The sequence below is a fragment of the Nycticebus coucang genome, chromosome 10 (genome assembly GCF_027406575.1).
Source record: "Nycticebus coucang isolate mNycCou1 chromosome 10, mNycCou1.pri, whole genome shotgun sequence".
NCBI lineage: Eukaryota > Metazoa > Chordata > Mammalia > Primates > Lorisidae > Nycticebus > Nycticebus coucang.
Window position 1 is genome coordinate 93,351,436 of NC_069789.1, and position 14,035 is coordinate 93,365,470.

The 14,035-nt window shown below is 33.3% G+C and overlaps 1 protein-coding gene across 8 annotated transcripts in view; it reads right to left on the reverse strand.

The window, feature by feature from the left end:
* Positions 1 to 14,035, reverse strand: part of DCAF6 (DDB1 and CUL4 associated factor 6) — a 132,916-nt gene that overhangs the window by 17,676 nt on the left and 101,205 nt on the right. For 5 of the 8 annotated variants that reach the window (XM_053605973.1, XM_053605978.1, XM_053605976.1 and 2 more), the window contains one exon: positions 9,073 to 9,114. The exons of the other annotated variants lie outside the window; for them this stretch is intronic. In XM_053605973.1, coding sequence (XP_053461948.1) covers positions 9,073 to 9,114 — 42 coding nt within the window. The remainder of the gene's footprint in view (positions 1 to 9,072; positions 9,115 to 14,035) is intronic. 8 annotated transcript variants of the gene reach the window in all.

Below are 14,035 nucleotides of genomic sequence, written 5' to 3' on the forward strand. Positions count from 1 at the left end.
TGATTAGAATTCCCTATATTTAAAATGCTGCCTTTTACTTACTAAACGACATTTTAGTGTGGTTTATGTGTAATACCAAATGAAGAATATTTAACATTTCTCACATTTAAAAAAAGATTGTCACTTACTACTATCTGTAGGAAAATTATCTTAGAGAAAAACCTTCTAGTCATAAATTTCAAATGAGAAAACAAAGTGACAACAGATGTTATAACTATATATACAATCATGTATAGCAGATCCTCAAATAATGTCACTTTATTCAATGCTATTCTGATATAATGTTTATAAGACAAAAAATTGATTCCTGCCTGGGGCCACTGTCTTTTGTGAGTCTGCACATTCTCCCCATGTCTTTGTGGGTTTTCTGCAGGCACTCTGGTTCTCCCTCCACATCCCAAAGATGTGCATGTTAGGTGAACTGGTGAGTCTCAATTGTCCCAGCGTGAGTCAATGTGTGTGTGTGTGTGTGTGGCCCTGCAGTGGGATGATACCCTGCTCAAGGTTGGTTCCCACCTTATAACCTGAGATGCCAGGACAAGGTCTGGCCATCCTCACCTCTAAATTTGAATAACTAGGTAATTACCTTACTTGTTTTTATTAATCTTTCTTAAATGTATGTATCGCTTACACTTATTTCAATGTTTAATATTGGAAATGTTTCAGTCTTTATTTTTGTGAACAGAAATGTTATTTGTCTATGGTAAAACTGGTTTTCTCTTGTGTTGTTATACTTAAAGTCATAGCTTCCAAGAACCTAAAGATGACATTAAGTAAAGACTTACTGTAAATATCTCACTCAGCTAATGATTCTAAAGAAGTGAATAAACTTAGAATAAATATATTAAAACAACTTTCCTAAAAGATATTACGTAAAAAACACTGAAAGAATATATCATTGAAAAAAAGTGTCATTGAAAATAATAAATCTGTACTTTACTAGTTTATAAAGCAATCAAATGAAAATTAAAATGATGTATATATAAGAATATCAATCAGCAAATATACATTAAAAGGCTACTATTTGCAAAGCTGTTTTTGAGAATATTAGTTATAAATTATTTTCTGATATATTCATTTGAAACATAATTTAAAATTTATATAAGATGTTTAAGGTTAAATAAGAAGGTGCTAATTTCAGAAGTAAAGTAATAGTAACAAACGGTATAAATTCTAACCCAATGGAGAAAAAAAGGAGAGAATAAGGGAAAGAGCAAAACCAGAAAAAAAAAAAGAAGATAATTAGGAGAAAATCAGAAATATGTTCAAATGTATCTATAATTAGGATATATTTAAATAGACTAAATTCACCTATGGAGAAAAAAGATTGTCTGGGGCACATCTAAACAATGAGGAAGGGTTTTAAGCAAAGACATATTGTGCAAGTACTAATCATAGTTACATTAACACACAAAGTAAGACTAAGGTTACAAAATAGCACTAAAGATAGAAAAGACTTTACTGCATAATAAGTTAAATTTATCCAGAAGATATAACAGTTTAACATATAGGGTGGCCATAAAGTTCGTGTGCAAATAGGCGAAACTATTTAAATGGCACACAAACTTTATGGCCACCCTGAACGCGCACCTGATAAAAATAATCCCAAAATGCACTTAAAAAAAAAAAAAAAGAACTAAAGGAACTAGACGAATCCACCTTTATAATGAGATTTCAACATACCCATTAAGTCCAGCTGGCAAAAAGATAAATAAATAATTCATCAAAAATATAGACAATTTGAACAATACAATTTAACAAGCTTGATTCAATGGTCATATATAAAACTCTGCACTTCACGGGTGGTGTCTGTGGCTCAAAGAAATAGGGCGCCGGCCCCATATGCCAGAGGTGGTGGGTTCAAACCCACCCCCAGCCAAAAAAACTACAAATAAAAAAAAAAACAAAAAAAACTCTGCACTTCACAATTATAGTTACAGTCAAGGATCTATGATACTTTTACAAATTTATCATGCATAAGCCCACAAGCCAACTTCTATAAATGTGAAATAGGTACCACACCAACAATGTTCTCTGACCACAAGTTAGATGTTAATGAAAAAAAAGCTGACTATGTACAGCCTAAGAAGTTAGACAACAACCATGAATAATCTTAAAGAATGGAAAGAAGGATATAATAAAGAAAAAGACAGAAAAAGAAAATTAAGGTTAACATATATGAGAGAATCAATAAAGCCAAAAGCTGTTTTCTTTGAAAAGAATAACAATACAACAGGAGTTCTGTCATGATCATAACGAAAAAAATGAAAGGGACTCAGTGTTATGAATGAAAAGATGGCTATAATTAAAGACACAGTAGAAATTAAAAAGATAATAAAATACTATAATAAGTTTGAAAAATTAGGTAAGTTGACATATTCGAAAAACAAAACAGTGCCTAAAAGTTACTAAAGATGAAATAGTTTCAATAGTCCTATAAGTAAATAATAAAGAATTGAAATAATACTTAGAGAAACTTTACCCCAAAGAAAAACACGGGGCTCAGCTGTTTTATAGGTAGGGTCTGCCACTAAATTTTCAAAGAAAAGATCATTTCAACCCTTTCTTTCTCTTTAAAGAGAGAAGGTCTCACTCTGTCACCCAAGGTGAAGTGCTATTGTGTTATGATAGCTCAATGCAGCCTTGCATTCCTGAGCTCAAGAGAAGTGATTCTCCTGACACAGCCTTTCCAGTTGCTAGGACTAGATGTACGCCATCATGCTGGGTTTTCTTTCTTTTCTTTTTTTTAAATAAAGACGAGGTCTTGTTACATGTTGCTCAGGCTGATCTCAAACTCCTAGCCTCACAGTGATCCTACCGTGTTGGCCTCCCAGAGTTTTGGAATTACAGGCATGAAACACTATGCCTGGCATTTCCAATCTTTTACAAACTGCCAGAGGAGAAAAATGAGGAAATATTTCCTAACTCATTATCTAAGGCTAATAAAACTTTTTACCAAAAAACAGACCATAAGAATATAAGAAAAGAAATTCACTCAGAATATGAATGCAAAAATCCTTTAATATTAGCAACTCAAATTCAATGACGTATCAAAAAGTAACACATCATTATCAAATTAGGTTTATCCTGGGAATATACACATGGTTCAACATTAGTTAAGTATTATTCACTATATTAGCAGATTAAAGGAGAAAAAATATGGTAATTCAATAGATGAAGAAAATGTATTTGATTAAAATCAACACCTATTCGTGATAAAAACTGTTGGTATACTAAAACAGAAAGGAACAACTCTGACCTGATATATGGTATCTACAAGAACCTAAATAAACCAACAGAGGTATTTTCAAAATCAGGAGCTAGATTTGATACCCACTATCATTATTAGCTGGTACAACAAGAAAACAATAAGCATGATGAGGAAAGAAAACTCACATTTGTAGATTATACAACTATATTAAAAAAATCAAAAGAATTATAAATTTAACATTTAATAAATGAATAGGGGAAAAGAGAGGTGGGGGAGGGTACCCATATATATTATAAATAAAAATTAGTTATGAAAAAATTTTAATCTTTATACATGATAGTGAATCAGTATTAAAAATGTAGTAAGAATTTCTTGTAAATCAATAAAGAAAAGAAAAAATACTTCGATTATTATAAAACAACTCGGTAGAAAACCAGATACAGGTGATAAACATGAGATATAAAATCTCATTTGTAAACAGAGAAATGAATATCAAGGCCATGAGATATTATTGTATACCTGATCAATTAGTAAAATCAAGAAATGTGATCTTTCATAGTTTGGAATTTTTTTTTTTTAAATTTGACAAAAGTATTGGAGATGTGGACAAAATGTGATTTTTAAAAAATAATGCCAGCTATTACATTTATACTTTTGCTTTAGAAAACAATTTGAATTTTATTTAATTTTATTTTGTAAAAGTAAACATTCCATTCCTAGGTATATGTCCTAATTATGTATATGATCTGTTTAACCCACTCAACTGAGAGCTCATAAAAGGCCGGTCTATGTTTTTATTATCACCAGCACCACCAGAGTATCTAGTACACAATAGGTTTACTAAATGAATAAAACAGATACAAAATCAATTCATTCAGGAATTTCAAAGCAATGACAAAAAAGTTATCAGTTATCCTATTTGAAAGAAACATTTAATTGATGGAGAAAAAAGTGAATCTGAAGGATATACAATTGACCTAAAAAAATAAACCTAAACTCTTGACTTCACATTGCCAGAAAATTCTGTTTCTAAACGGTCAGCAAAATTTCATAAGGTAACTCCTAGTTTAAATTAGGAAGTTGTTATATAATCTATAAACCCCATTTAAAAAAAATACTAAATTGCCCTGTAAGAAACTAGAATTTCAACAGTGAGTGTTGAATTAATATATTGAAAGAAATTCTTTACTATGCAGGTGTGAAACACTAAAGGAAAATCAGAGCTCCTCCTAGTCTAGGTTTCTAGTGATCTAGATATGTACAGTCTGGAATGTAGTTAGAAATGTTCTGGAAGGAGAATATTTCCCAAACTTTGGGATTATCATAGGTGTTCCACGAAACAGCTTTATGATCACAAGTGTGGAAAATAGACTAAACAAAGCTAAATAGTTTTCCTTACTGCACGTTTTCTCAGAGGTTTTATTATGCTAATGTGCACTGTGAATCTCTAAAACAGGTCTATGACATCTAGTATTCCCCAAATTTTGTGACCACAATGTAGAGTATCAGAACACTTTAAACAACTAACCTTCATCTTCCTAATTTCATAATTAAATTCTTTTATACAAAAATAAATTGAGCTTGCATTTATTATGTAAAAAATGCACTTGATTTTTTTCAATTAAAAGATTGAAGAATTAAGTTCTCATAAACAGGGAAAGCTATTTTCACCACCAAACCCTTCAATGGGAGAGTTTCTTTAATTACTACATTTTATTATTATTATTATTATTCATATATATATATATGTATATAAACATACGACTGTATGTATGCCCTAGGGATCAACTTTAGTAGGGATATATTTATGTTGCAATACTAATAGTATATTGCAACTTTAGTAGGGATATATTTATGTTGCAATACACTACTAATAGTAGTAGTATAATTGGGGCTGAGAAGTACTATTAGTAGTATATTGCAACATAAATGTAATTACTACATTTCTGTATCTCTACTTTCCTAACAGCTATAAAACTTTGGTACAAGAACCAAAGCTGCTATGTGTCAAAGAAGCAATCCCCAGGCATATTTAAGAAAGAGAAAGATGTTAAAACAATAAATTAAATTCCATTTATTCATGCCTTATTGGAAATGCTCATAATTATGAATACCACTTCTCTTCAGTATACCAAGTTTAAAACACGTAAGCTTTACAAAGTATACTATGTATACATTTTTCTTATATTGGCTGAGTGGTTTTTAGAAAGGAAAACCTCATTGATTTGAACTTTCTAATTTAGAATTTGTGATTATTCAGAGAGGTTAAGCTAAAATTTACATTTAAATTATAAATTAGAAGAGTTTACAGTCCAACTGAATCTAAGAATAAGAGTTTATAAAAATGTTTTCTTAGAAAAAACCAAACAAATAACAAACCACACTGTTAAGTGCTTTTAAACACTTACAGTAGAAGCCATGTACTATGGTTTGAATGTCCCCTCCAAAATTCATGTTGAAATCTAAGAGGCCTTTAAGATGTGACTGGACCGTGAAGGCTCTGCTCTCATAAATGAATTAGTCCATTCATAAATTAATGGGTTATAATGGAAGTGAGAATAGTGGCTTTATAAAAAGAAGAAGAGAAACCTGAGCAAACACACCAAGCTTAGCCCCTTCACCATGATTCCATGTGTCATCATGGAACTCTGCAGAGTCCTTACCAGAAAGAAGGCTCTTACCAACAACTGGGGCGTCTTGACCTTGGACTTCTCAGCCCCAATTAATTAAAAAATACATTTCTTTTCTTCTTTTTTTATAAATTACTCAGTTTCAGGTATTCCGTCATAAGCAACAGTAGATGGTTGTTAGAGAATATCTTGCTGTTTCTCTTTAGAGGGCAGGGAGGGAGATAGCTGGATTCTTTACCTTACAATGTATTAGTAAGTAAACAAAGGTAAGGAATAGCAGGCCTAATGTGGCTATCCTTAGAAGGGTCTGCTTAAAAGGCAGGCCCTCGGCTGGTATCTGGGAACTTAACTTTTAGAAATTTCTAAAATGTTACTTATGGTGAACATTTACTTTCGTTCTGGGTCTAGAACTTAGGTAGTTGTTGTTGGGTACCTAGGCAAAGGATACCTCATGACCAGTCCCCAGTAAACACCCTGGAGTCTGAGTAGTAAGCAGGCTTCCCTAGGCAGAAACACTACACAAATGTTAACTTCATTTTAGTGCTAAAGGAAGGAGGACATTCAGAAAGGGGAAATGCTGGAAGGCTATGCCTGGTTTCTGTCTTTTTTTCTTGTCATAACAAACCACGGTCTTTGAATCCTGTGAATCCTTGCAGCAAGTCATCAAGGAGGTTGGGGAGGTTGTGAGATTCCTGAAACGATAATTCATACTTCTAGAAATAGAGCAAGAAAGCAAAAAGCCAGATCATGTAGAGATATGAATAAACATTAGTTACCTAGAGTTTCTGACAAAAAGATGTCTTTGCCAACTATTATTTTTGTATCATGTATATATCATACTGGACTTAAAAGTGCTTAGATTCTTACATAGGAATACATATAATAAAGTGATATAGGTAGTACAGCAGATTTACACAAGGGCCCATAGCTAGGATCAAGAATATAAGAGCCAGAAAAGCTTCAAAAAAAGGTAGCTTAAGATAAATGTTGAAAGACAAGATGGCCCAAATGATTATGGGAGGTCATTTCAGTTACAGGGCTCAGAGCAGGTAAAGACATGTAGGCTTCAAGCAGTATAACGTATTCAGTGACACTCCAAGTAAGGCTGATGTAGAGAGTGTGAGCAATTGGTGGCAGCAGCCACAAAATGAAGTGCCCCATATTTCTGGCAAAGAAGATGGGGCTGTCATGTATCATAGGGAATGGACAGCTCCTGAAAGCAGGACGGGGAGATGGGGAGATTTGGAGGACTATTTTCAGTAGACCAGGTGAGAAGTGGTGAAATAACAGCAGAATGAAGAGTAAACAGGGAATCACAGAAACAGGTAACATGGCACCTATCATTCAGAATCTTAGCAGACAATCCCTAATGAAGACAAGTTACATAGGTAGCAGAGATAATAATCTGTGATAATTTTACTTTTTTAATTTTGCTTATCTTTATTTATATTCCTTAAGTATCCTCAATTGCTAAAAGGGGAAGCACAACAAATAACTGTTTGGTGTCAGGAAAATACTGCCTTAATTACTAAAAATTTCTCTAAGAAAAAGCTGAGGTAGGAAAAATGAGTCTAATCTCATTTACTCTAACGGAGGCTAAGTGTCACATTTTCTGTTTTACCATTTTTTATTAGTTCATAATAACCCCACTTTGATGCCTTAACTTTTCCAAAACTCATTTAAAACAACATGGTACTTTTTAGTCACAATTTTCATTAAAGAACAGAAACCAGCTTTGAGTACTTGGGATATAAAGTATAAACAGAAAACTGAAAAGCCCTGAAACAAACTCCATTTTACTATCATTTAACTAGAAAGTGATAACTAACTAGTAATGGGCTAACTTGCAAGAAGGCACTTCAAATATACCTTAATGTAAAAACAGCCTAGGAACACCAGTGGAAGACAGGCTTGAGACCTTTCTCAGGAATCCTTCTGAGAATAAGCCTAACCAGGAATTTCTATACATTTATAATATTTTTTGGCTCATTTCATTTTATCTATATTTGCCATGGGTGAACTCTGCTAATTTTACATTTCTGATTGTTGCTTATGTTATATATATATATATATATATTTTTTTTTTTGTAGAGACAGAGTCTCATTGTACCGCCCTCGGGTAGAGTGCCGTGGCGTCACACGGCTCACAGCAACCTCTAACTCTTGGGCTTATGCGATTCTCTTGCCTCAGCCTCCCGAGCAGCTGGGACTACAGGCGCCTGCCACAACGCCCGGCTATTTTTTGTTGCAGTTTGGCGAGGGCTGGGTTTGAACCCACCACCCTCGGCATATGGGGCCGGTGCCCTACTCACTGAGCCACAGGCGCCGCCTGCTTATGTTATAGTTTATGTTTTAGGAACTGACAGAAAATAACATACGAGGGCTGGAAGTTTATGGCTATGTACTATGAAAAACAGTACAGCAGAATCTCTGTAAACTGACCACTCACGGGATTGTACATGTACTGATATGTACATGTGGTGCGTGCCTGGTCTTTGAAAATTAGATCAACTTAAGGTGGTCAATGTAGGGAAGGGTTTACTATGAAGGTTCTACTTTATTAATAATGGCTAGATACTTTCTGGATAGCCCTCATATATATGTGACTAGAATTTAGGGACATAGTTAATTTTGTCGGTAAACCAGGTTTTAGGTAGGTGAGTGATGGGACTAAGGTTCACTTTAAAGATCTACTTAAAAATGTACCCCATTGTCAGACTTCAAATTAGAGAAGAGAGATATAAATTATCTTGATATGACACTCTTGAGTACAGTTCTTAAACTATTTATAAGAAAACATCCTTCTTTCAAAAATTGAAATCTTAAACCTATGCACAGAATATCTGAATAACCAAAAGTTGCTAATTATTTATCCCAATCAAGTTTTTATAAAAACAAACTGTATTCTTCAACAAAATATTTAAAGCAAGTAAGTGACAAAGTATATCATTTCAGATTATGGTTACTCTGCCATATGACACATTTGGAGTGAACATCAGTTATATCTGCACACAGGAAATTTCTTTTCATTTTACCCCATGCAGTGCATGCAGCTAAATATAATTTGTGGAAAGCAACCTGCTTTACAAGGCTTAGCACTCACTGAAGAGTTCAGTTAAATCCAAAGAAGTATTAACTGTTAATAGGAAAGGTGGTTAGCTGTGGCAAAAGAGGACCTGGCAAATCCACCATAAAGAGAAAACAAAATAATGAAGGAACATACTGAATTACCTCATTATTCTATCACCTATTGTTGTTCCTCTGATATTAAATCTAGTGAAGGGAACACAATAACTGAAATCACTCATAAAGACTTCAAAGAACCAAATATTAAAAGCATTAAGTTCATTACTTTCATCATCAATCATCTCAATCTACAGAAACTTTTGTTTCTCTTTGTGACTCAGGGCATTACATGAGGAATATGTCATTCAACTGCATATGAAGAAATTAAGAAAACAGAAACACTCATTAAAGATGGAAGACATTGCACTTAATCCCTTTTGTCTTTTAAATAAATTAGAACCTAATCCTGTCACAGCACAGGGAACTGCACTGACTCACTATGAATAATACCCACTGGAACACCTACTTTATGCTCCTAGGGGCTGAGCTACTCCTTGGAAAATAAATAATTAAGCCCTAAGCTGCTTCATTTGACCTAACTACAAGACTAAGGAAAGAATAAAAGGGATTTTCACTAGGAGCCCAGTTCTTTCTCTTGATTATTTTTCTCTGCAATTTTCTTTAATACAGAGTACACTGGAATTATGAGAAATATTGAAAGAGTGGTTATAATGATGACTAAACAAATGCCGACAAATTTACAGTACAAAGAATTTGGCTTTAAAAGTGAAGGCCAGAGTAGGCAAATGAAACGAAATTTCTATGCAAACAATACTTTTAAAAAGTGATTAACGGGCAATAAGGATTAATATCTTTAATCTTTAGGGAAAAAAATTGCTAAAGCATCTAAATTGAAGGTATAATTAAAAACTAAGACTATATGAGAACTTCTTCAAGAATCTTTCTTAGAGGCCTGTCTTTTTTCAGAGAGCAATTTAGTTTTCCTCTTGCATTTAGAAAGAGGAAGAGCTACCAGCCAGGCTATCATATCATTTCCTCTATAAGAGATTTGGCATTATAAAAAAAGTTTATATGAGTATCACCTAAGTAGAAAATTTAAAAGCACTCCCTCTTCATTCCAAAGGCACATATTTATGTTCAAGATCCAATATATAAAAACACTTAGGGACACACACACTAATTTTGTTCTTTATGCCATAATTAGCACATTTTAGTTTTTTTTTCAATTTGTTTTCGATTTGATGTTTTATGTTCTTGCCCTGGACAAAGTTAAAGGGAACATAAATATGTGGTGATTAATAGATTTCATTGTTTTAAACTTTGGATTTCTACCAGAAGAATTTTATCATAGATGGGACATTCTCTCTAAGATCAATTTATTATAGAGCAGAGATCAACAAACTATGGTTGTTGGGTTAACTCTTGGGAACAGTTTTTACATTTTTAAAAGGTTACATTTTAATGGTTATATAAGCAGCTATGTAATGGCCTCCACTTTGCTTCTTGGTCAGCAAAGCCTAAAATACTTACCCTGTATTCCCGAAAATAAGACATCCTCCGAAAATAAGACCTACTTACAGGAAAGATAAGACGTCCCCTGAAAATAAGACCTAGTGCATCTTTGTGAGCACACCTTAAAATAAGACACTGTCTTATTTTCAGGGAAACAGGGTACTATCTGGATCTTTAAACAAAAAGTCTTCTGACCTCTGCTATACAGAGTCTCCCAGTTATATTCATATAGACTTGCTACAATTAATGAGAAAAGCATTCCATTTAAAAATATCTATGTTAGTTGTTAAGGCCTTTATATTCTAAGACATTTCCTTTTCATGCTTAATAACAGCCCCAAAGTGAAAACCTGGGTCATATGCATTTAACCAAATTATAAGAATGCAAATATTTTTTAAAAAACCATTACTCCATATTGCACAGAACTATTTTGATATTTTCAGTAATATGTACCAAAAATGACTTAGCTGTAAGATTTTTAAGTTTATTTCAAAAATTAAATTTGGGCAAAAAACCCCAGTGAGATCCATATGTAGTTCTTTATCGTATAAACTGCAGATTTAATTAAGTATATATTCTTATACTTAATTTCAGGGCTAAACTAATATAGACTAGGCTTTATAAAAGGCAGAAAAGAGGGACATTTAAGACATGCATTCTTTTAGTTGAGCATTTTAGCCTTATATAGAATGTATCCTTGGACTGTAAGAACCAAATGGTATGATTTTTACAGTAGAAGTTCTGTATTCCTTGGTCCCTTTGGAAACAGAAATTCTCCAAAATCAGAGCTTGTCAATGATTCTCTTTTTTTCTTTTCTTTTCATTTGGTTTTTTTTTTTTTTTTTTGTAAGAAACAAGGTTTTTCTCTGTCACCCAAGCTGGAATTCCTAAACTCAAGTGATTGTCCTGCCTTAGCCTCCTGAAGCACTGGGATTACAGGTGTAAGCCACTGGGCCTGGCCCACTTTCATGTTCTTAGGCATCAAATATTCTTAAACTTTCTTTCTTTCAAATAGAAGTCAACATACAGGCAGTGCCTGTAACTCAGTGGGTAGGGTGCAGGCCACATACACTGAGGCTAGTGGGTTGGATCCCGGCTCCGGGCCAACTAAAAAAAAACCAACAATGACAACTGCAACAACAACAAGATAGCTGGGCCTTGTGGCTGGCACCTGTAGTACCAGTTACTTGGGAGGCTGAGGCAAAAGAATTGCAAGAGTTTGAGGTTGCTGTGAGCTGTGATGCCACAGCACTCTACCTAGGGCAACGGCTTTTTTTTTTGCCTCAAAAAAAAATAATAAATAAATAAAAAGAAAAAAAAAGTCAACATATATATCCCTCAAAATTGAAATGATAAACTGGCCAAAGTTTCAATGATGAAGAGCCCCTACAAAGGTGCTGAAATATTAAAAGTATACTTTACACAGATAGTTCAATGAAGTCAGGATGGTGCAAAGGAAATTATGAACTATACAAATGATTTCAAAAAAATTTAGAGGAAGATTTTTTACCCTTTACAAATTTTTGGCAAAGAGCTAGGAAATGATGCAAATCTCAAAGGAAAACTGATGTAACTCTAATAACTTTCAAGTCATCTAAGTGTGTGTATATGAATAACAGAATTTGATTCCATACATTAAATATGTTTTTCATGTTCTTATAAATGGCTTATGAATTTTTCTCTTCTTCAATAAATTAAGTTTCTTTTTTTTTTGTTTGTTTGTTTTTTGCAGTTTTTGGCCAGGCTGGGTTTGAACCCACCACCTCTGGCATATGGGGCTGGCGCCCTACTACTTTGAGCCACAGGCACCGCCCTGATTATTAAGTTTCTTAAAGGGTAATATTTATTTTTCTTTTGTTACTATTCAGTAAGTCCATTACTCTTTCCTATAAAACAAAATAATATGTAGGGTAAACTAAGGCTGTATATGAGAAATGAGAACACAGAATATTAAATAATATGTAATTTTAAAAAAGCAAAGAAGTGAATGTGGACCCAGAGTAGTTTCAAATCTAGATTTAACCATGAGAGCATGAATTCAAGAATAAATGCATGAAGTAGGGTCAGTTCCAGGTTTCAGTGCAATTATCTCTCTTCTAAAAGATTCTGCTAATCTAATTTAGCATCTGAGTTTCCCAGGCCAATGAAGCTATCAGGCATCAATTTAGTGGGAGATCCAAACTCTAGGAGAATCCCTAAAACATATAAAACATCTAAGTCTTAAGAAAATTGTAAGTAAATCATAAAGCTCTACAGATATTATAGTTTCTGATTCTCTAGGACCCACCCTCTAGACCAGGAGTCCTCAAACTACGGCCCACGGGCCACATGCGGCAGTGTGGTTATATTTGTTCCCGTTTTGTTTTTTTACTTCAAAATAAGATATGTGCAATGTGCCTAGGAATTTGTTCATAGTTGTTTTTTAATTATAGTCCAGCCCTCCAACGGTTTGAGGGACAGTGAACTGGCCCCCTGTTTAAAAAGTTTGAGGACCCATGCTCTAAACAAATCCTCCTTTCTCATTGTTATACTAATGTATTAAAAAAAAATTCCTTAGGTCTAGAACATACAAAACTCTCACTTAGCACTTCAGCTTACTTGGCTTGACATAAAAAGTGTTATAATTAGCCTACACAGAAGCTGCTAAGTAATTATGATTTTCTGAAAGTATAAGCTAATATCCATTAAAAAATGTATAATTTCTTACTTAAACAAATGAACCTGGAAAATGCATATGGTACATTTTTCTAGAAACTAGATACTTATATTTTATTTTCAGTTATGACCTTAGTATCATGCTCTGCTACTTAAATACAGTAATAATAAAAAAAAAACAGCAAAAAAACAAAAGACATACTCATTTATATAAATAGAAAGCCATAAATGCACAAAGTTAATTACAGAATCTAGCTTTCCAGCCTGGGTTTCAGAAATACGCAGTTTGATTGTCAAATTATGCTATACTTGCCAACCTTTCTGCACACATTTAAGTGGTAATGACATTTTAAGGGACTGCCTCTGGGTATGGAAAGGAATGAAACTAAATTTTACTTGTCTAAAATATGTATTAAGAATGTGGAGGATCCATGTGTGGCAGGTAAAATGTTTGGTTAATCTCTAAGTATAAAAATGGGGAAAGATTACTAGCTTTATATTTAAAAACAGTGCCATGGCAAAGAAAACATTTCCTAAATACGACTAAAGGAAGATACATGCCCTCTTAAAGTTACGAAAGGTAGTTTCACTAAACTATAAACTATCCTGTTCAGGATTTTTGCATGTCCTCTGTTGGTCTGTATCTGTAGAGCCATTCTAACTGTAATTCTTTTTTTAAATGTAAGTAGCCACATAGGGTATCTTAGTTGTTTAATATAGCTATCATTTAGTTAGTGCTATCAATGTGAGCTACGTTACATTGTGATTAATTTTTTTAAAATTCTTAGAATAATCTAGATAAAATAAATAAATTATAGATATCATAATCCCATTTCACTTTTAAGGAACTTTTAAGGCATTTAGTAATTTGAATAAGAAAATAATGCTGGTAAGTGGTGAAGTCAGTATTTAACTCATCATTATGCTCTTGACCAGTGGT